Source organism: Nycticebus coucang, chromosome 6, assembly GCF_027406575.1.
Source record: "Nycticebus coucang isolate mNycCou1 chromosome 6, mNycCou1.pri, whole genome shotgun sequence".
NCBI classification, from domain to species: domain Eukaryota; kingdom Metazoa; phylum Chordata; class Mammalia; order Primates; family Lorisidae; genus Nycticebus; species Nycticebus coucang.
The window spans coordinates 623,792-647,053 of NC_069785.1; the positions used below are offsets into that span (position 1 = coordinate 623,792).

General features: G+C 42.7%; 2 gene segments (V, D, J or C); both read left to right on the plus strand.

Moving 5' to 3' along the window:
* Positions 1–23,262, plus strand: part of LOC128587758 (immunoglobulin heavy constant mu-like) — a 358,544-nt gene that overhangs the window by 10,618 nt on the left and 324,664 nt on the right. Inside the window, 1 exon segment of the C gene segment in view lies at positions 15,607–15,905. Coding sequence covers positions 15,607–15,905 — 299 coding nt within the window.
* Positions 15,396–23,262, plus strand: part of LOC128587757 (immunoglobulin heavy constant mu-like) — a 107,912-nt gene continuing 100,045 nt past the window's right edge. Inside the window, 1 exon segment of the C gene segment in view lies at positions 15,396–15,503. Coding sequence covers positions 15,458–15,503 — 46 coding nt within the window.

Consider the following 23,262-nt stretch of genomic DNA (forward strand, 5'->3'; position numbering starts at 1 on the left):
GTTTGTTAATCCATTCATGAGTTGATGGGCACTTGGGTTTCTTCCATGGAGACAGTGTTCCAATAGATGGTTCTGGGAAAATTGGATCACCAGATCCAGAAAAATGAAAATGTACACCTGTATCTCACCAAATATAAAAGTCAACCATAGATAAACTAAAGAATTCAATGTAAGACCTGAAACTGTGAAGACACTATAACTAAACCCACAGAAAACACTTCTGCACATTGATCGAGACAAGGAATCCATGATTATGACCTCAGAAGCACAGGTGACCACAGCAAAGCTGAACAAATGAGACTTAAGATAAAAAGCTCGTGCACAACCACAGAAATAATCATGATAGTGAACAGACAAGTCACAGAATGGGAGAAAATATCTGCAGATTGTTAATCATACATGGTGCTAATATCCAGAATTTACAAGAAACTCAAACAACTAACAACAAAAAGATAATAATAATCTCAATAGAACACAGGCTATACACATCAATAGACTTTCTCTTTCCACTTTTCTTTTCTTTTCTTTTCTTTTTTTTTTTTGAAGACACATTGGGTAAAACCTTGTGGATGTTTCTAAAATGAAGTCTTTTCAAAAGAAGATTTGCAAATGTTCAACAAGCATAAGAGAATATGTTCAACAATTATTTTCTGAGAAATGCAAATAACAAATGCAGTGAGATAGTTATCTTCCCAGTAGTCAAGTATCTAAAATGCAGAAGAGAAAGAGTAACAGATATTGGCAAAGTTATGGATGAAAAGAACTCACATGAGTGCAACCTCTATGGAAATTGATATTGAGATGTCCAAATGAACTAAAAATAGAACTATGAATTTGATTCAGCCAACCCTCTACTGGATATCTAAGCAAAGGAAAAGAAATAATTACTACAAAATTACACTCACAAGTGTACTGCAATTCTATTCACAACAGCAAAGACATATAATCTATCCAAGGGCTTCTCCACAATGACTTGATGGGTGATTCTGTTAATGGTGACATCCTGATCATCAGGCTATGGCAGAAAGAGGTGTCACTACATCAGACAAGACAAGTGTCCAAACACATGAACAGGTGGACAACAGCACCAGGGCAGAGCAGGGGATGGGGAAGTCGGTATCCAGAGATGCTAACATATGTTATCTCACTTTCTAGTGTTAGCAAAAGTTATAAAATATTCAGAGAAAAAAAAACAAAGTCCTACCAATGAACAGGCAAAAATTCTAGGTAACAGGATCAAATGGGAGGTCTAGCTTGAGTGCTTTGAGGTTTCTCCATACTTCCTTCCAGAAAGGTTGTACTAGTTTGCAGTCCCACCAGCAGTGTAAAAGTGTTCCCTTCTCTCCACATCCACGCCAGCATCTGCAGTTTTGAGATTTTGTGATGTGGGCCATTCTCACTGGGGTTAGATGATATCTCAGGGTTGTTTTGATTTGCATTTCTCTAATATATAGAGATGACGAACATTTTTTCATGTGTTTGTTAGCCATTCATCTGTCATCTTTAGAGAAGGTTCTATTCATGTCTCTTGCCCATTGATATATGGGATTGTTGGCTTTTTCATAAGGACACTTGTACTAGACTGTTTATTGCAGCTCAATTTACAATCGCCAAAATGTGGAAACAGCCTAAATGCCCACCAACCCAGGAATGGATTAACAAGCTCTGGTATATGTATGTATACCATGGAATACTATTCAGCTATTAAAAAAATGGAGACTTTACATCCTTCGTATTAACCTGGATGGAAGTGGAAGACATTATTCTTAGTAAAGCATCACAAGAATGGAGAAGCATGAATCCTATGTACTCAATTTTGATATGAGGACAATTAATGACAATTAAGGTTATGGGGGGGAGGAAAAGCAGAAAGAGGGACAGAGGGAGGGGGGTGGGGCCTTGGTGTGTGTCACACTTTATGGGGGCAAGACATTATTGCAAGAGGGACTTTGCCTAACAATTGCAATCAGTGTAACCTGGCTTATTGTACCCTAAATGAATCCCCAACAATAAAAAAAAAAAAACTGGTCTTCCCTCTGCGGTCGGGGCTTCTCTGCTCTCCTGCTGCATCTGGTGTGGAGAAGCCCAAGCCCAAGCTTGTGAATAAATTAACTCTTGCTTTTGCATCAGAAAAAAAAAAAAAAATTCTAGGTAACAAAATCCTTCTATGAGTGAGGTCTGATGTTGGACATCAGAAGCTGAGACTTGACAGCAGCCATTACAAATATTAAAAATGATAAGGGAAATTATATGCAGGAAAGTAAAGGGCGGTAATACAACAGGATTTCATTCAATAGTTAATTCTGTGGAGGGATTTTTGTAAGGAATGTAATAGAAATTGGAATTATTTTGGTAAGTGGTGTAACGTTACTTTCCTAGGTAACTAAAGCTTTTTATAAACATTTGTGGGGTTTTTTTGCTGTTGTTGTTTTATAAAAGTAAATTGATTTCAGGTTAATCTGAGGATACAAACAAGCCAGTCAAAATATTTTATTTTGTCAGTTGGAGTCCCTCTTTTCTTTATGGCTTCCACACAAAAGGGGTGCTAAACACCCCACCCCATGCCCATTCATTGAGAGCACAACAAACGCCTCCCCCTCCCTGATTACCCCCAAATTTGAATTGAAATGGGTTTTTCTAATAACTGGGCGTATGTGAGATTGTCTACTGGCTTCATAATAGTATTGATACATTGGATAAATGTTTTTCCATTCTTATGATACCTTACTAAGAGGATTGTGTTTCAACTCCATCCAGGGTATTACAAAAGATGTGAAGTCACCATCGCTTTTTAATGGCTGATCTTTTTTTAATTTGTTGATCTATTCCTGAGTTGATGGGCATTTAGGCTGTTTTCACTTCTTGGCAATTGTAAATTGAGCTGCAATAAACAGTCTAGTGCAAATGTCCTTAAGATAAAATTATTTTCTTTTCTTCTGGGTAGATGCCTAGTAGAGGGATTTAAAGACAAGATTTCCCATGTGCTTTTTGAAACAACTCCTTCAGTGTATTAAATATTCGTGTGTTTCACTATATTAGAAGCCTCTGCATGACAATTAAAAAGTGCATTCTATTTTTTGTATAGCATCAAAACTTCATGCTCTCTCTGTCTATCTCCCCCCAACATAGAAAGATACATAAATATAGAAGAGTCCCAAAAATAATTTTACAGATTTATCACAAATAACATGTTCCTTTGTGGCCACTGTAATTATAAATTGACCTAAACAAACGCACTCATTTTTTAAAAAACACACGTTCTGAACTTGTTATGTTTTTATGTAAAAATTTCCAGTGCCCTAGAAAACAGAGTCCAAGGCAACTTAGATTCAGAGAAACCCATTCTCAGAAGGTGACTGTCTGAGGCCTCTACCTGGACCCAATCCAGTTCTTTATTAAATTCAATCAAATTCTCACTGAAATTGGTCCCCTGTTCCTGATTTTTAAGAGGTAAGAGCTCTGATTCTTTCTTCCAGCTCCTGGCTCTGCGCAAGGCACAGAGAAGAGGTGCAATAAATGTTTAGGAACAATGCTCTGAATACCACTCCATGTCCTGGTGACTTTCAAATCTCCCCATCTGAGGACACCCCAGAGCAGGTCACACTAGGGTGCTCTGAAGCCCATCTCAGCCTCCCCGCTGAGTCCATATGTCATGCACAGGTAGGATTCCAGGGCGCTCAGGTGCTGCTGCAGGATGGGCTGCCTGGTGTCGGGCACAGCTGGCTGCTGATCCACAGGCACCTCTCACAACTCACACACTTTATGCAGCTTGTGGCATGATGCTGAGACACCCCAGGGCAGCACCGCAGGTGATCCCATTGGATTTGGGGTCAGACAGTGGTGAGCAAACAGCCTGGGTCGACTGGTCTCCCCCAATTTCCCTGATGTCCCAGTGAGAAGAGCCCAAATGCACAGGGTGCAGCAGACAAAATCAGGATTAAATTTAAAAATTGTAAAGCTTATTGTGCATAAAAAAGAATGCGAACTGAATGGGAGACCTTAAAGAAGAAGTTGTAAGAGGAGACGGGGCTCTTGGCAGTTAGACAGCAGCTTTTAATGCTTGAGCGAGGTCATACATGGATCCCTGTTATCCTATTAGGTCTGCGTAAGCTTACTTAAAGTTATCAGGCTGACATGAAGAAAAGTTTAAGTTTTGTTTAGGAGTGCAGATAGAATTTTCAGAGAAATCCAAATAGTTTAATTATCAGTCACAGTGCTCTGGATATTTGGGGTAAGGACATGCCAAGCTGTGGCCTCTACTTACATTTTATTACTCTGTCAACTATCTGTAATCAGTCGAGTTAAGGAAAAGTGCACAGCACACCCCCTGGGGAAGGGCTCAGCTACAGCTCAGACCTCACCTGACAAACACAAACAATGTAACCTAACCATTTGTACCTCATATTAATTTGAAATTCGAAATATAATAATTTAAGCAGGAATGAGAACATAAGTAATCATGAAAATATATTTTAGAAAAAAACATTAAGTTCAACGGAAGCAGATGGTCTGAGTGTTGTACTGAGGGGCTGAGGAGGGAGCGGCAAGACTGAGAGTGGAGGCAGCTGCAGCCTCTGCTTCCTCAGAAGAACCGAGACATTCAGGAGACACCCTCCCTTCCACTAGATTGTCCCAGAAAAACCACTTGAATAAAACAGAGAGGTGACAGGGGCCACCAGGCATGAACGAAGGGGCACTGAGGCTGCCTGCCCAGGGTGCTCAGAGCACTGCCCAGCCCCAGCCTGGACCCAGAGAGCAGGTGAGTGAAAGTCCCCAGGGCCACATGATTCCCTCCATAACCTTTACTCCTTACTCCTGTGATGTTTAGAATGTGCCTAAATTCCTCAGTAAAGGGATTGAAAATAATCAAATGCACAATTTTGTCCAAAAGAACAAAGGGAAAGACAGATAATAACATGAGAAACGTCTGCAATACATGAAAATGCACCTGTTTAATTCTGCTTCTCTTCACACTCATGAGGTAATAACAGGAGTGAATAGACATCAAGCCATATTCCCATAAAAGTAAGAGGGTCTGCATGTATAATCACTCCCTCTGTCCTGGGGTGGTTGGGTTCAGTGAGCATTTGGGTCCAGGCATGAGAAGCACAGGCCCAGATATGGGGCTCATTCCACCCAGGTGAGAGCTCTGAACACAGAAAGACGATATGAGCCTCTCTTTGAAACTGTGCATCTGCACATAGAAAACATCTGACATTCCAGATGGTGTTCCCTCTGTATGTGCAAAAAAATAAATGTTATCAGTACCAAGATGTTATTAAACAGAGGCAATATTTGTTGACCAATTATACCTGGATCAAACTGCTTTTAAACATAAAAATATTCTTACTGGAGTTAGATGATATCTACTTTTATCTACAAGATAGTTTTGATTTGCATTTCTCTGATGATTAAGAATGATGAGCATTTTTTCATGTGTCTGTAGGCCATGTGCCTGTCACAATGAGATGGGATCACTTGCTCTTTTCTTGCTAATACATTTGTGTTCTCTGTGGATTCTGATTATCAAAGCTCTGCCAGAGACATAACCTGCAAATATCCTTTCCCATTCTCAGGGATGTCTGCTTGCTTTATGTACTGTGGTCTTGGCTGTGCAGAAGCTTTTTAGTAAGATTAGCCCACGTCACAAAAATCCCAAAACCATAAATGTTTGCATGGATGTGGAGAAAAGTGAACACTTCTGCACTGCTGGTGGGAATGCAAACTAATACATTCCTTTTGGGAAGAAATTTGGAGATCACTTAGGGATCTAAAATAGACCTGCTGTTCCAATTCCTCTACTAAGTAAATATCCAGAAGACCAAAACTCATTTATGACAAAGATATTTGCACCAGAATGTTTATTTCAGCCCAATTCATTATTGCTAAGTCATGGAAGAAGCCCAAGTACCAATCAACCCACGAAGGAATTAATAAATTGTGGTATATGTACACGGTGGAATATTATGCAGCCTTAAAATAGATGGAGAGTTTACCTCCTTTACGTTTAAATGGATGGAGCTGGAACATATTCTTCTTAGTAAAATATCCCAAGAATGGAAGAAAAAGTATCCAATGCACTCAGCTCTACTATGAAACCAATATATAATCACCCACACTTCCATATGAACACTATAACCCAACTACAGCCCAAGATGAAGGATAAAGAGGAGGGGGAGGGGAAGGGAGAGTGGAGGATGGGTGGAAGTAGGGTCAGACCACATGTATGGCACACTTTACAAGGGTAAATGTCAAATCTACTAAAGATAGATTATAAACATCTTCAACAATAATTCAGAAAGTGCGATGAAGGCCATGTTAACCAGTTTATTGTAACTATTTCAAATTGTAATATAAAACCAGTACATTGCACAGCATAAAAGCATTATTGTACACATCTATGATTTTGTAAAAAAAAAAAAAAAAAGTAAAAATATTTGAAATAAACATGTCAGGTACGCTATACTTCTATCACAGCTCAATCTAATAAAAATCAATCACAACTTCCCAAATCCTACAATGGTCAAATATTTGCCTCAGAACACCCAGACCTGCTATGGGCTGTGACCCGACCCTCTCTCAGCATCCCACCCCAGACCTCTTATATCACGGGAGGACATGCAAATAGGGCCTCCCTCTGCTCATGAAAACAAGCCCAGACCTGACCCTGCAGCTCTGGGAGAGGAGCCTCAGCCCCGGGGCTCCCAGGTCTGCCCACTCGCTGCTCAGAACTGAACACAGACGACCCATCATGGAGTCTGGGCTGAGGTGGCTTCTCCTCCTTGTTCTGTTACAAGTTGATTCGTGGAGAACTGGAGACTCAGAGTGTGTGAGGGGATGTGAGAGAAAGAACAGAGGGTGTGTGTGGAGGTTTCTGACCAGGTGTCTCCGTGTTTGCAGATGTCCAGTGTGAGGTGAAGCTGGTGGAGTCTGGGGGAGGCTTGGTCCAGCCTGGAGGGTCCCGGAGACTCTCCTGTGCAGCCTCTGGATTCACCTTCAGTGATTACTACATGAACTGAGTCCGCCAGGCCCCAGGGAAGGGGCTGGAGTGGGTTGCTGTTGTTAGAAACAAAGCTAATGGTGGAACAGCTGAATATGCCGCATCCGTGAAAGGCAGATTCACCATCTCAAGAGATGATTCCAAAAGTGTTACCCATCTGCAAATGAACAGCCTGAAACCTGAGGTCATGGCCATGTATTACTGCCCGAGGGACACAGCACGGGGACAGCAGTGTGAGCCCCGACAAGAACCTCCTGAGGGCACAGGAGGCCACCAGGGGATGCCCCGGACCCACAAAGCACAGACTCAGCCCAGGGCAGATACCTCTGGAGACTAAGAGCTTGTTTCCTGCCAGGGTCTGGGGCTTCCTCCCCAGATAACAGTTTCCTCTGGAGAATGTCTCTACAGTTATAATCCTGTCCCAACAATCCCTAAATACAAAACATTGTTGTTGTTTGGTTGGTTTGGTATCGGAAGGACTCTCTCCCACCTGCACAAACATCAGAAAATCGTTTTAGGGGCCAAAATGACCCTGAGGAATTTTGGGGGAATCTGATGTGTCTTCACTCACGTTCTGGGCACAGCACTCAGTGGGATTTCCTGATTAGGAGCAGTGGGAGCTGGGACAGGGTCAGTGCACTGGAAAATCTGACGTTTAGAGTCTGCCCTTCCCCTAATGTGTAACTGTACATGTTCCTCAGAACTGACCCAGTTGTCCTCTTTTCTGCTAATCCATTTTTTTATTTTTATTTATTTATTTATTTTGTATCTAGGATTCCCTATGTCAACTCCCTTTTCTCCATGTTTTTCCTGAAAATGGGTGGGAGTGTCCTTTCTATGTTCTAAATCCCTGGATTCAGACTCTTTACCTGCAGCTCAGGTGGGGCTCAGGCTGTGGCCACAGCAGGACCTGGGAAAGGCTTATAGAACATTCTCAAACCTCCTGCTTCTCTAGTAACTGAATTAAAGACCATACCACTCACCACATGACAGCTAATATGTTCAAAGACCACATTTTGGGGCACGGAAAGTGATTTATTCAGAAAACCATCAAACCCAGAAGATGGGAATAAGTGACCTAAAGAAACTTCTGAAGGTGGTGTGAACTTCAGGATCTTTCCGGTGTTAAGGGAAGTGGGAGAGAAGAGGACATTGAGGTCAAGGGATGACTGACAGTCACAGACACCTAGAAGCCAACAAGAGTGTGAGAAGGGTGTGAAATTGGTTTGATTTTCAGCACCTGACCGTTGGTGATGTAATCTAGGAGAAAATGTTCCTACAAGTCTTCACTATGAGACTATAACTTGTGTGTGCACTTCCTTATTTCATTAGGAAACAGTTTGGGGACTGGGCTATTATCATTTATTTTTCAAAGTTGAATTATAATCTAGTTATTCCTATCATTAGCTGGTCTATGTGCAGATCACAGCAAAAATTTTAACCTGGATAATATGACCACAGGGTTCAGAGGAAAAATGGATTCAGTCAGGATAAGCCTCCCTGCACTGTTACCACTGCCCCGTGGCCGGAGATTTTTTTCCACCAACTTGTGAGTCTGGGGACTGAGAGGCATCATCTCTCAACTGGACACTCCCTGCTCTGAGGGGTCACTTGGGAAGACTATGGTAGAAAAGCCTTTGACCTGGATAGTATTATACCCTTTCATGTCCCTTTAAGAGCAATGGTTACAGGTATCTCTTCTCTTGCTCCGATAGTTTCAGGCAGCCTTGCATAACTGTGGGTCATAACACATGAGTTTTGCTAGTGTGAAGCTCACCATGACCAGAGAAGGAGCAGGAAGGCCTAACTGAGGAAAGTCTCCTATGAGGGAAGGAATTCCACATGTAATAGGAATCCAAGAAAATAAATCTAGGAGACAGTCCCTGAAGGAGCCCAGATTAAACATGACCGGTGCTCTGACAATTGCTGAGGCCGAGCGCCCTATTATCTGATTGTATCAATATGGCCTCTAAGCGGGAGGAGGGCTGAACAGGAGTGTAGGAGGCGGTTGGTGACCACACAGACTCCCTGCCCTGCAGGCACAGTCCAGGGTAATGTGAGTGTCAAGTGTTACTATTACAAAGGAGTCTGATGACTTTTTAGACAGCAAGAGCAGAAACAGTTTGTTAGTGACATGTTTATACTTTCAGATACATGTCTCAGTATGTCTTGATGGGATGCCATAACCCCCACTTAAGAAGAACATAACCAAAGCAACATGCAACTGGGATAGCCCCTCGGAGGCCTCAGGCTACCCTGGCAAATACTTTTAGGGAGATGATCAAACAGGCATCTTCTGGCATGTTATGGACAGAAAAGTGGGTAGCGAGTGTCCCCAACAAGCAACTTTTCCCCACTGTCTTTCCCTTTAAACAATCATCTGCCTGAAGGGAACTTCCATTGTCCACACAGACAAACATTTTCCTGAGGATATACAAACAGTACCTGCTCCTATCTGAAAGTTTGGAGAAGCGTTCTGGGTAACAAAGTTCAGGTTGTTGGACCAGGAGTCTGGGTGAGGTGGTTGGCCATGTGCCTCTGGGAGCTGGCTCTCTTTCACTTCATCTAGTCTTTGAGGAAACTTTTTTTTTTTATTTTTAGAAACAGAGTCTCACTTTGTCACACATGGTAGAGTGTCCTGGCATCACAACTCACAGCCACCTCCAGCTCTTGGGCATAGGTGATTCTCTTGCCTCAGCCTCCCAAGTAGCTGGGATTACAGGTGCCTGCCACAATGCCTGGCTATTTTTTTGTTGCAGTTTGGCTGTGGCTGGGTTTGAACCAACCACCATCGGCACATGGGACTGGCACCCTGCTGATTGAGCCACAGGCATGGCCCCAAGAAAACATTTTTTATTAAGACTTATTTTATTTTATTTCAAAGTCTTATAGGGGTATAAATTTTCTTGGTCTCATGCACCAATTTTTTTATGCTTGAGTCAGGGTTATAAGTGTGCTGATCCCAAGAATAGTGTTCATTGTACCTGTTGGTAGGTTTCACCCTTTCCCTCCTCCCTCTCCCTCCACTTGATTTCCACTGAGCCTTACTTGGCTCCATGCACTTCTGTGCTCACTGGTAAGTTCCAGTTTAATAGCGAGTGCATGTGGTGTCTGCTTTTCATTCCTTAGATACTTCACAAAAGATAAGCATCTGTGGTTCCACCCAATGTAAAAGGCATCAGTTCATCATGGCTGAGAGTATTCCTTAGTACACACATACCATGTTCTGTTAATCTGCTCCTGGGCTGATGGGCACTTGGGTGGATTCCACATCTCTGCAATTGTGAATTGGACTGTAAGATACATCCAAGTCTTCCTGATAAAATTATTTCTTTTCCTTTGGGTACAGTCCAGTAGTAACATTGCTGGATTCATGATAGGTCTGCTTTTATTTCCTTGAGGAGCATCCACACTGCATTCCACAGAGGTTGTCCTAATGTGCAGTCCCTCCCACCATGTGTAAGCATTCCTTTCTCTCTGCATCCACACCACCTATATTGTTTTCATCTTATACTTAGAGCAATTCTAACTGGGGGGAGGTGAAAACTCATTACAGTTTTACTTTGCATTTATGTAATTATCAATAATGTTCAGTGTTTTTTCATTTTTTATTGTCCATTTTTGTATCTTCTTTTGGAAAACTTCCATGTATATCTTTCCCCCACTATACAGTGTGTTTTTTCTTCCTAATTTCCTTGAGTTGTTTGTAGATTCAGGTTATTTTCCCAAATTGTTGTTAGAACATAGATTGTGAATATTTTCTCCCATACTGTCAATTAACTGTTTGCTCCGTTGATTATTTCCTTAGCTATGTAGAAGTTTTTTGATTTAATGAAGTCCCTTTTCTTTCTATTTTCTGGCCGTGATCCCTATTGGAGTCTTCTTCAGAAATTCTTTCCTTGATGTAACATTCTCACCAGGCATAAATTGACAAATAGGGGACCCAGAGTTCCCATTTGAGGAGTTAAATAATTTATTAATGATTTAAAATAAAAAGGAAGGTTCTGAAAAGACTGAAGTTTGAGTCTCCAGAATAGGTGGGCAAATTAGGGAGACAATTTTGCCAGTAGAAAGGGCATCTGTAGACTAGGGGGTCCTTGTCATTTCTTTCCTTCAGGGCCTGAGTAAGAGAGAACCACAGAGGATCAAAGTGGAGAGTTGTCAGTGGACTCACAGGTGCTCTGATAAACTGGCTACTCTAAGTCTAATGTGTAAGAGGAGACACGGGTACAACTGAACAGAGCAGCAAACACAGGATCAGAGTGGCCCTGACCTGGCTGAGGCCGAGGCTCTCAACCCAGCCGTGGGATAGGTTAGGGAGAATAAATAGACTGAGAGATCGTAAGTAAAGGGTTGTCTTTCCAGTCAAGTGAAAAGCCGAAAGGACAAGTCAAGCAAACGGTGGTCATTTCCATGTCACTTATCCTCTTCATGACAGAGCAGCTACAGTCCTCCAGGGCTCATGAGCCCTCAGTCTTCCTGCTTCCAGAGACAGCAGGAGTCTGCTGGACGTGCCTCTTAGACCTGAATGTTCTGAGCCCTCAGCTTTTATCTGAGAGTTTAACTGAGGAGTGGAGATGAGAGCAGCACCTTAAATGTCCTCAGTTCCCAAGCACACTTGATCTTTAGGCAGTTGTTCTGTTCACGTCTGCAGGACACCCAACCTCTTGTGCAAAGAGAAGGTACAGCCCTGCCTGTGAAGGAGTGGTCCTGCTGGAAGCAGACTTGTGAACAGAGGTCAGTACAGTGCCTGGAGTCATAACACATTTGGCAATGATAAATCTCCTCATGTGTTGATTGGTTGTTGCACCAAGGCAGGAACCAGGAATGGCCTCCAATGTAATATTCTAAAGGGGCTCAAACTTAGCCTGCCTTTTGGAGTCCCTCTAATCCATAGCAGGGCGACTGGCAGCATCTCACCCCCAGTCTAATAAGTTTCCTGATATTTTTTGCCAATGTTTCTTTGCAAAGTATGATTTATCTCTTCAGTTTGTCTCACCAGTGCAGTTTCAAGAGGAATGTAGTTTTCTGCTAATCAGTGATGCTTTGCATGCTTGTTGAGTATGTTAGAAATGAAGGAAGGTCCATGATCACTTTCAAGGGTATTGGCAGAGTAAAACTAAAATTTCCACATTCACCTCAGGTGCATTTTTCCTTAAGTTTCTCCTGGTCAGTTTTTCCACTGACATAAGAAGTTGTTAAATGTACTGTGAGATGAATTGGTTATCATATCCCTTGGTTTATGTCCATGTGCAGGGGTCTTGAGTCAAGTAAGTTTGGTCACCTCCAGACACAACCACTACCCTGACTCAGAGAAAGAGCAGAGAATTCCCTGACTTCTGAGTCTGAGGTGGGAGCTGCATGCCCACCTCGGAGCCTGCAGAGACCCCAAACATCACTCCCTATATCAGGTGTTGCCCTGTGTGCAGGGAACTCAGTCTGCCCCCTCTGCTGACAAAACTCAGGTGTGATTGTGGGGCTGAGAATGAGTACAATTGAATCTTATTCTCACGATTACCTTCCTCAGAGATGCAGGTGATACTCCAATCCCTTCTCCCTCAACATCTGTTTTTCGTTCTTTACTATTGCATTTTCGTGGAGATTAAAGTTTTACCATATATTCGCCTGAGACTCCCCTCAAAATCTACTCAATTTTTCTGGGAATGTCACATATTGGACAAAATGGGTTTAACATTCTTACCAAAATTATGTGTGTTTGGAAATTTCAGTGTATTGTCATGAACACAAGCAACCGAACTTCTCAGTTCACTTTGAAGCACATCTATCTTACAATTTCATATAATCATTCCTGTCTTTTCAGTTTTTGTCTTTGCAATTTGGTTTTCATAACTTCCAAGGACATTTTTGAAGCCTCATCTTCACTTGCAGCCCGACCCAACCCCACTGCTGAGTGTGCACAAGGCTCCTTCTATGCAGAGCACAGTGCTTCTGACTGCCATGAAACTCCATCTGATATTAATGTTTCCATCTGTCAGCACAGTCACTGTTGGATTCTGTGGTCTTCCCATGTTGTCCTGTGGAGATTTTACTAAATATGCTCATCAATAAGAAAGCTCTAAGTGCCCTGTCATTCACAGTCATATTCAGATTGTTTGTCTACTACGGCTCTGGTCTTTCTCTCTGATGTATCTTATATTCATGTTGCTAACCAGATAGGCTGTGTTGGACAGTTGATGTTGCCTTGTTAGTTTATTGGATGCATTTTCTGCCTGTAGTTTCTCATATCAAATCTTTGCTCGGCACTAAGTGACAGTTTCTCTGGACCTCCTCAGAGGTGCCTCTGAAGCCTACATTTACAGTGGAGACCAGAGTTGAATTTGTTCCTTCTAGTATATCAGAAACTTCAGATTCCCCAGTGACACCTTGTCTCTGCTCCCTGCTTGGCCTCATGTTCTCCCCTGTGCTCTCCTACAGAAGCTCTGTCTGTCCCAGCTCCACATACACTCCAGTGTGAAACTTACCTGACAATTGTCAGTGTGCAGAAGGTTTGGGACTACGGTCAGAGTCTCTGACCTTCTCCTGAGCTGTGATTCTAGGCAGGCGTGGGACCTGGGATCTGGGTGTTGCCTTCCAGGTGCTGCTGTCTCTGCTTCAGGTGAGCTCATGACCTCAGTTTTCCTGCCCCTCCCCCCGGGCAGAGCACCTCTTGTTATTATTTATAATTTTCTATCACAGAACTAGTGCTTCTCCATCAGGGTCCTCAGATTGGAGATTTGATGCCCTTCCCTTCATATCAAGGCTTTTATTCCACTGAGAAGGTGAGGGGTAGTTCTGAACATAACTGTGGTGTGGGCCTCAGTTTCCCTCCCAGTTCCTATGGGGTCCACTTTGCCCCTAGGATGCGAGTTTTGAAGATTTTATTGAAAATCCATTCTTTAAAGGAGAGGTGAGTCTGGAAGCATTTTAGAAGTGTGTGCTCTCTGTCCCTCTCTCTCTTACAGTGGATTTGCGGGAAAGGGAGATTTCTGTGACTGCTGTTTTCCTTGAGCCTGATATCCTGGAGAGTTTCCCACCATAAAGCCTTTACCACACTCAGCTCACAGCAGTGAGATACACACTCATAGCTTCATCCTCTCACAGCCTACCCTGCATGTGGCAGCCTCTGCCCCAGATCAGGTAACTCCCTGGCCTTGATTATTCCTGCAAGAATTTGTCTCTCTCCATATGTCACATTTGTTGTTAGTCCTATAACTTCAATTATCTCAGGTATTAACGAATGTTTCCCAAATTACATCTTCTGCAGTGTCTCTGTGGTTGTCAATGTTATTGTTCTCAGAATAAACACTAGAAACTATATTTCTTACCAAGGTACACCTTCAAGGTGAGCCTCAGATTTACTTGTAAGACACCAAAAATCGAACTAGTTTATATTAAACAAAAGCTTAATAGACAATAATTATGTGACACCTGTTCAGTGGAATACCACCCTCATCAGAATCCATGAGTGTTTCATACATTCAGCAACATGTCTGTATGTGGAAGTGTTTAAACACAGTAAATAAGCCAAAGGAAGAGGAGTCAAAATTGCATCGCTCCACTTATGTAATCTCTAGGAAATAAAACCCAACCTAAAGTGCTATCAGAAGGATCAATATCTGCCTACAAGAATAATACAGGAAGGAAAAGTGAAAGAAGGGAATAAGGAAGAACAAAAGATGAGGTGAAGGAAATTGATTTATTCACTAACTTTATAATGATGTTGGATGTGTTAATATTTCTAATGTGTACACTTTAAATATATGTAGATTAGTTCATGTCAATTATACCTCATTAAATTAATTATAAAGAATAATGGACCTACTGAGAGGAAACAAGTGTCAGAAAGAAAATGACTCAGATCCCTAAAAATTCAACTGCATCAACCATAGTCCTCTGCATTTTCAGGGTAAAGTCTTCAAGTGGGAAAACTACAAATGTTCCCATGACAGAAATATCGAAACCACTAGACAGGTCCAGCTCAATCCTGTAGTGGGTCCAAGGGTCAGGGGTGTACAGTGCTGAAAAGTTCATGCTCAGATACCAAAAGTCACTCTTAACAGAGTGGAAATGCTGGACATGTCACAGAGACAATCTGTGCCCGGGATGAGCCTCACATTAGTACCATGAAAGAAACAATGACACGTACAATAAGTGATCCAATGAACTAAGCAGATACATCATAAGTATGTATGAAATCTCACAGTAAGAATTTGTGTTTTATCAAGTGTTACCCTTGTCATATTACTGTCCCAACACACTCACACGTGCTCTGACCCAGCCCTCCCTCAGCCTCCCACCCCAGACCTCCTATATCGCAGGAACACATGCAAATAGGGCCTCCCTCTGCTCGTGAAAACCTGCCCAGCCCAGACCCTGCAGCTCTGGGAGAGGAGACCCAGCCCCAGGACTCCCAGGTCTGCCCACTCGCTGCTCAGGACTGAACACAGACGACTCACCATGGAGTCTGGGCTGAGCTGCCTTCTCCTCGTTGTTCTGTTACAAGGTGATTCACGGAGAACTGGAGACTCGGAGTGTGTGAGCAGATGTGTGAGAGAGAACAGAGGGTGTGTGTGGAGGTTTCTGACCAGGCGTCTCTGTGTTGGCAGGTGTCCAGTGTGAGGTGAAGCTGGTGGAGTCTGGAGGAGGCTTGGTCCAGCCTGGAGGGTCCCTGAGACTCTCCTGTGTAGCCTCTGGATTCACCTTCCATGATTACTGGATGAACTGGGTCCGCCAGGCTCCAGGGAAGGGGCTGGAGTGGGTTGGACAAATTAATCCTGGTGGTGGTAGCACATACTACGCAGACTCCGTGAAAGGCCAATTCACCATCTCCAGAGACAATGGCAAGAACACTCTGCATCTGCAGATGAACAGCCTGAGGCCCGAGGACACGGGGCTATATTACTGCGTGAGGGACACAGCGAGGGGACTGCACTGGGAGCCCAGACACGAACCTCCTGGGTGACGCGGCCGCCAGGGGGCGACGGGGACACATGTGTGGAGTCACCCAGGGCAGGTGCAGGATGGCTCAGCCCTGGTTGCCTACAGGGTCGTGGCTTCCTACCCATTAATCTGTTTCCTCTGGAGATTCTCTGGGTTAGTGCTTACCTCTGAAGCCTCTGAATTAGAAACATTCTTGTCATAGGACAAAGACGTCGTCACTGGTACAATTGGCAGAACATGGCTTACAGTTGTGGTCTATTTTCCTTCAATACCAGTTACCAACACTTCACAGCATCGCTGACAAATCCATAAAAATGCTCTGATGAACTCAGCTGTGCAAAAGAGAAACAGGTCTTCAGGTGCCAGCTTGCTGGACACTGGGGGCAGAGGGTCTCAGCCTTCCTAAGCAGAAGGGAAACACAAGGGTAGTCAGCGTCTCAGTATCAGGGTCCCAACACCCATCCTAGTGACACCTGGAGAAGGGGACACTCAGTGTGGGTGTCGAGTCTGGTGATGCTGCACTCAACCACCCCGTGAATGTGGAAAACTTCTTGAAATAGCTGGGGATGGCAGGGTTGTCCTCTCAAAGTCCAACATGACTCTGTAGAACTGGAAAGGAGATGGGCTCAGGGTTTGTTGACAGATCTGTGGTGGGGACTAAGTGAGGATTTACTCTCCCTGGAAAGGGCTAGTGAGGCTTGAACCACACACTCTCACAGCCTGTATTTACTTATGCCCACGTGTGGGGAAATAGGATAAGAGGCATCAATGAACCTTGCATTGTACATAGTCAAAAATAAAAAAAAAAGTTTGACTATTCAAAACTATTTTGAATACAGTGCAAGAAGGGAGGAGATTTTGCTCTATAGGATATGAAAGAGCTGCTGTAATTAAGCTAGTGATAATAATGGTGGCAAAATGGTGAATCATACAGGATTGTTAGTCCAGTATTGGAGACGAATGTTGTGCCTTATCTAAGATCATCAACTTAGACTGCAGGTCGTAGGTCAGCTGCCTCCTTTCAAACATCTGAAGCATCAAAAGATCCATGAACATTCTCTATATGGCAATCTAAGCTGGGTTGGTCCTCCGATGGTGTGGAATTCTGAATTTACTTTAACTTTTTTCTTTTGCATGTTAAAGTATTAAGGCTTGATTTCCACTCTGTTTTACGTTCCTCGGTGCACACGTGTGCTCTTTGGCAACCTCTAGTTGAATAACAAGTATATGTGCTGTTTGTTTTACCAGTCTTGTGATACTTGACATAGAGTAATGGTCTCCAGTTCCATCTAAATTGTTGAAAAGGCATTAATTCATCCTTTTTATGACTGAGTAGTACTCCAGAGTACACATACACTATGTATTTTAATCCACTCGCAAACTGATGGGCACTTGATTCTACATCTCTCCAGTTGTGAACTGTTCCACAATGAACATTTGAGTGGAGGTGTCTTTTTGATATGACTTCTTTTCCTCTGTGTAGACACCCAGTAGTGGGATTGTTGGGTTGAATGGTAGGTCTAGCTTTAGTTATTTGAGGAAATTTTGTACTGTTTTTACAACAGGTTGTAATAATTTGCAATCCAAACATCAGTGTATACGTGTTCTTTTTCTGTACATCCCTGCGAATTGTTCTATTGTTCTTAGATTTTTTTATAAAAGCCTTTTTACATGGGATAAGGTGATATCTCATGGTGATTTTACTAATAATTTGTTTTTTCTGATGGTTAGAGATGTTGAGCATTCTTTCATATGTTTATGGGAGATTTGTCTATCTTCTTTTGAAAAGCTTTTGCTCATGTTTTCATTCACTTTTTAATCAAGTGGTTTGCTTTATTTTCTTGCTGAATTGTTTGAGTTCTTAGTGGATTCTGAATATTAGCCCTTTACCAGGTTTATAACTTGTCAACATTTTCTCCATTTCTTTAGGATGCCTGTTTCCTCTGTCAGTTATTTCCTTAGTTGTGCAGCAGCTTTCAATTCAATCCCATTTCATTCATTTATGTTTCTTGTTGCAGCGATAACAATTGTAGTCTTAGTAGTAAATTATTTGCCTAGAACAATAGGAGCTTTTGCTACATGTTCCACTAGAATTCTGTGGTTTCCTGCCTGTATTTAAGTCTTTATTGACCTGGAATTAATTTTTGTGAGTGGTGAGATTTAGGAGTCCTGTTTCATTCTTCTACATGTGGCTGTCCAGTTGTCCAGCACCATTTACTGACTAGGGCTTCTTTTCACCAGTTTATGTTGTTGTCTGCTTCATCATGATGAGTTGGCTGTATACAGATTGTTTTTTATCTGGGTTCTCTGTCTTGTGCTGGTGTCTGTGTCTCTATTTTTGTACCCACACCAGACAGTTCTGGTTACTACACACTTGTAGTATTGTGTGACATGTGATAATGTGGTGTTTCCAGATTTGATTTTTTGCTTACGATTTCTTCCTCCACTTAGGCTCTTTAACAGTTCCAAACAAAGCATGACCCTATTTTTTTGATCCATTTTTGTAGGCTGTGCTCATGTCATACCCCCAATTTATAGCAGAACCTAATGCTGTGAAGATTTCTCCCTGTGTAATTCACTGGCTTCATAGTTTTAGGATTTATGTTTAGGAATTTTTTCCCAGAAGTGTTTGTTATGGAGACCATCTTTTCTTCATGAAGTGGTCACTAAAGTCAACAAAAGCTTTGACAAAGTCCAATATCCTTTAATGACAAAAATGTGCTCAGCAAAAACCTAGGAGGAGTTGGAAAGTGCCTCAGCATAATGGAGAACAAGTGTGACAAGTTCACAGTAGGCATGATATTAGTGTCAACACTAGACTTTGCCTCCAATTCCTGAAACTAGACAAGGATGCTCATACCTATTCAATTCTCCATCATACTGTAAGTCCTAGTTAGAGCAATTCTGCAAGAAAAGAAGTAAAGTTCCCCACCTGGGAAAGGAAGTGGTAGAAGAATTCCTGTTCTCCCATCAGTGAACAGGGCTATGGACTCCTGTTTTGTCTCAGTAAATAAATATTTTTCCATTTGCAGAGGGGCTTAAAATGTGTGTGAGAGGTTGTGGATATCGCACATGAGTGGGTTACATTTTCTTTGGAATAACACTTAAAAGCCAGATCTGAAAAAATACATGTGCATTTCTCTCTGCGTAAAAGAACACACACATTTCTTGACATTGATCATCCCTTCCACTTTGGATGATATCAAATCATTTCACTTGTGAAACCTGTGCAGATAAGTTTAAGGCCCTCTGTTTACCATCTTGAACCAGTTGCTTTCCCATCATCAACTGAGTGTGTATCTAACCAGATCCAATTATAGTCCCAGGAAAGGCCTGAACCATTAATTGCACCAAAAGCAAATGAAAGTCAGTTATGGCTGGGCTTCCCTGGGAACAGTAATGGGAAGTCCAGGGATCATTGGTCACATGTGGAATGGCCTTCACCCCAGTCTCCTCCCCAACTCTGAGGACACTGTGCACGCTCAACAGTCTGACCTCACTCCCTCGCAGGTGTGTTTCCTCTGTTGGCAACAAACTCTCATAGCTATGCAGCCCAGCACAAATGATAAGCCTTTAGTTAGTGTAAGACCATGGTTTCACAGAACTGAAATTTAAGAAATACTCATATATACTATGGCAGCAATGTATAGTGACTTCCACATTCATGGAGTTCCACACGGCAAATATGAAGGGATGTGTGTGTGTGTCTCATGGTGTGACAGATAGGTCCAATCTCTAGGATCTATTTTATGTAGGAATGAGGAGTCTAGGATGGAGAATGTCTCCAGAGCCCCATGAGCACAGAACCATCTTCATACAGGTGCAGGGGGAGACAGGTCAGGACATGCTGTCAGCCAGCTGTTCCCCTATAAGTCCACTCCAGCTGTTCCCAGTCTGCTCACTCATGGGCTGATGATGAGGGAAGTCAGGTGTGTCACTCTCTGTACCCACAGGACTAACTGAGCACAAGAACACAGGCTATTATCCAAGGACTATTTCTACAGGAATTCACACATGTACAGACTCTCTGGTCAACTTATATGTATTTACAGAGTCAATGTAAAAATTTTATGGAGTGACCCTTTTACTTTACCAATTTTTTCTGCTCTCTGTTAATGAAAAAGGTTCAAAAGCTGAATGTAGGAGTATAGTGCCCACTCTCCTCCAAACACAAACTTCTCTGTTTCTCAAAGGGAGAGGACCCGGCATCTATCTTGTCCTTTACTCCCATTTACCAGAATGAGAACTACAACGTCTGAGCCTCCAAGGAGAAGACTCTGTAGCAACAGGGGCCTTATAGCCTTGATTGCATCCAGCCACAGAACACGCAGGGGACTTTGTGGCCTGACACACCCTGTCCTGAAATGGGCAGGCGACCCCCATGGAGACCAGCCATGACAGTTCAAAGCTCAGTGCTCATTCCTCTGTTGTGTCCTGAGACCTCAGACCTTCCTAAATGTTTGCAACCCTGGTGAGGTCAATGTAATTCTCCATCCTGGGATAAAAAGCCCAGCACAGAGCCTGGGTCAGTGATTCCTGAGCCCCGCCATGGAGATGCTGTGTGCCACCCTCCTGCTGCTGACTATGCCTTCCTGTGAGAGCTCTAGTCTGGAACTTCAATAAGAATAAAAAGGGTCTTCTTTTTTCTCAGTCCACTTCAACCTCCTTCTGTGCTTTCTCCAAAGAGGTCCTGTCACAGGTGACCCTAAAAGAGGCTGGACCAGGGCTGAACCCACCCAGACCCTCACACTGACCTGCACCTTCTCTCAGTTCTCACTGAGCACCTCTGGAATGGGTATTAGTTGGGTCCACCATCCTCCAGGGAAGGCCCTGGAGTGGCTCACAACCATCTGGTGGAATGATGTTAAGTACTATAGCTCAGGCCTGAAGAGCCGACTCACAATTTCTAAGGACACCTCCACAAACCAGGTGGTCCTAACAATGACCAGCATGGACCCCGCAGACACAGCCATGTATTACTGTGCACAGAGAGCACAGTTACTAAACTTGGGGTCATTCTAATATAAGAACTGAGGCCGCATCTCAGCTGTGCTTTCTCCTCATCTTTGTGGGACACTGAAGTGTGGCAGAAGTGCCATTTCCTGTCAGGCCCTGGGTTTCCTCTCTCCACCCACCACACAGACCCCTGTCTTCCTTCTAATGTTCTGTTTGTAAATTGCATGTCTCCTGTTATTTGTACAGACCCATGTGATGCTGTATCCTGTTTTATAAAAATTCAACCAGAAAAGCTCCAGTTACCTGTGCCAGACGGACCATCCATATGACACAATTTGTGGCATAGATGTCCATCTCCTGATGGGGGAGAATACTGAGAAATGTAATACATGCAGTCCCAGGTTATGGATGACTCAGAGTATTGCACTTCATGCTGACAAGAAGACTCACAACCTTCCCATAAGGACACTTTATAATTCAATGACTAACTTTATGACTGGAAACTCATTTCATTCACACATGCTAATAAACCCTCGTGGAGTAAGCAGCTTGTTTCCACAGCCTGTTTACATCATTAGCGTTGGCTAGTTCCTTAGATAGAGAAGCATCTGATAGATAGACAAGAACACAAAAAATCGCAAGATCGAGATGATTAAACTTTATCTCACATGTATTAGCTGACATCTTCATTCCCATTCTAGAAGAATTTGCTAAGCTTGAGGACAAAGATCTTAGGATTGGGCACTTTACAAATGTTTACAAAAGTTAGTGAGAGTATAATAATTTATAATGGAAAATAAAGCAAAATGCTCTACAAATATATCCAATACATTTTTTATTTTTTCATATTTTTTAATTGTTTGGGATTCATTGAGGATGCAAACAATTAGGTTACACTGATTGCATTTAGTAGGTAAAGTCCATCTTACAATTTTGTCCTGCCCCCAAGACGTGTGCCATAGATTGTGAACCCCCAGCCACCTCCCTGCTTCCCTCTCCCCGCTCCCTCATTCTCTTCCCCCTGCCATTGATCAGATCATCTACTGCCTTCATATTAGAATTGAGTACATTGGATTCTTATTTCTGCATTCTTGTGATGCTTTCATAAAAAGAATGCATTCCAACTCAATACAGGCTAATACAAAAGATGAATCTCTTTTAATGACTGAATACTATTCCATGGTATACACATACCACACTTGTTAATCCATTCTAAAATCTAAGGCACAAAACAATAAAAATCCTCAAATAAAGTGTGGGGAAAACACTTGAAGACATTGGCCTGGGGAAAGAATTTATGAAGATGGCTATGGCAATTGCAACAACAACAAAAATAAACAAATGGGCCTTAATTAAGGAGTTTCTGTACAGTTAAGGAGACAATAACCAAAGATAACAGACAACCATCAGAATGGGAACAGATATTTGCATGTTATAAATCACACAGAAGCTTGATAACTAGGACCTACAGAGAACTCAATAAACAAGAAAGAACCAACAATACCACATAACTGCTCTAAAGAAGGCAGACAAAGGCCAGACTCAGTGGCTCACGCCTGTAATCCTAGCACTCTGGGAGGCCCAGGCTGGCAGACCACCTGAGCTCATGGGTTCAAGACCAGCCTGAGCAAGAGCAAGACCCACTCTCTAAAAATAGCTGGTATTTTGCTATTTTGTTGTGGCTGGTACCTGTAGTCCTAGTTACTCGGGAGGCTGAGGCAAGAGAATCGCTTGAGCCCAGGAGATAGAGGTTGCTGTGAGCTATGACACCATGGCACTCTACCAAGGGCAACAAGTGAGACTGTGTTTCAAAAAAATAAATAAATAAAGACAGACAAACAGCAATCAACACCACCCTGAGATATCACTTAACCCCAGTGAGAATGGCCCACATCACAAAATCTCAAAGCTGCAAATGCTGGCATACATGTGGACGGAAGGGAACACTTTTACCCAATGCCTTTCTCAAAGCGCTGACTTCGGGGGCAAACTGCCCTTCTTCTGGAGGAGGCATATCCAGCTCTGTGATGGAGTAGATTTATTAGTCAGGTTTGTCCAGTGCAGTGGAGCACAGAGACTCTCGCCAGACAGAATCTCCTGGACACAACTCTGAGCCCATTCCTGTTTCCAGGTTTACTTTCACATTTGAGAAATGGAGAAAAATGAGCATCTAAATACATGATCCATCTTCATGTGTACACTTGTATGAGATGATGTAAGAAATTTTTTAATTGTTTATCACATAACAATTTAATAAAAACAAACCACAGTTCACCAAATTCTATCTTTATCACTAATCATTACAGGCAACTCAAATAGTTCTGGGGCCAAGTTCCAGAGCCCACCCCAGACCTCCTATATACCAG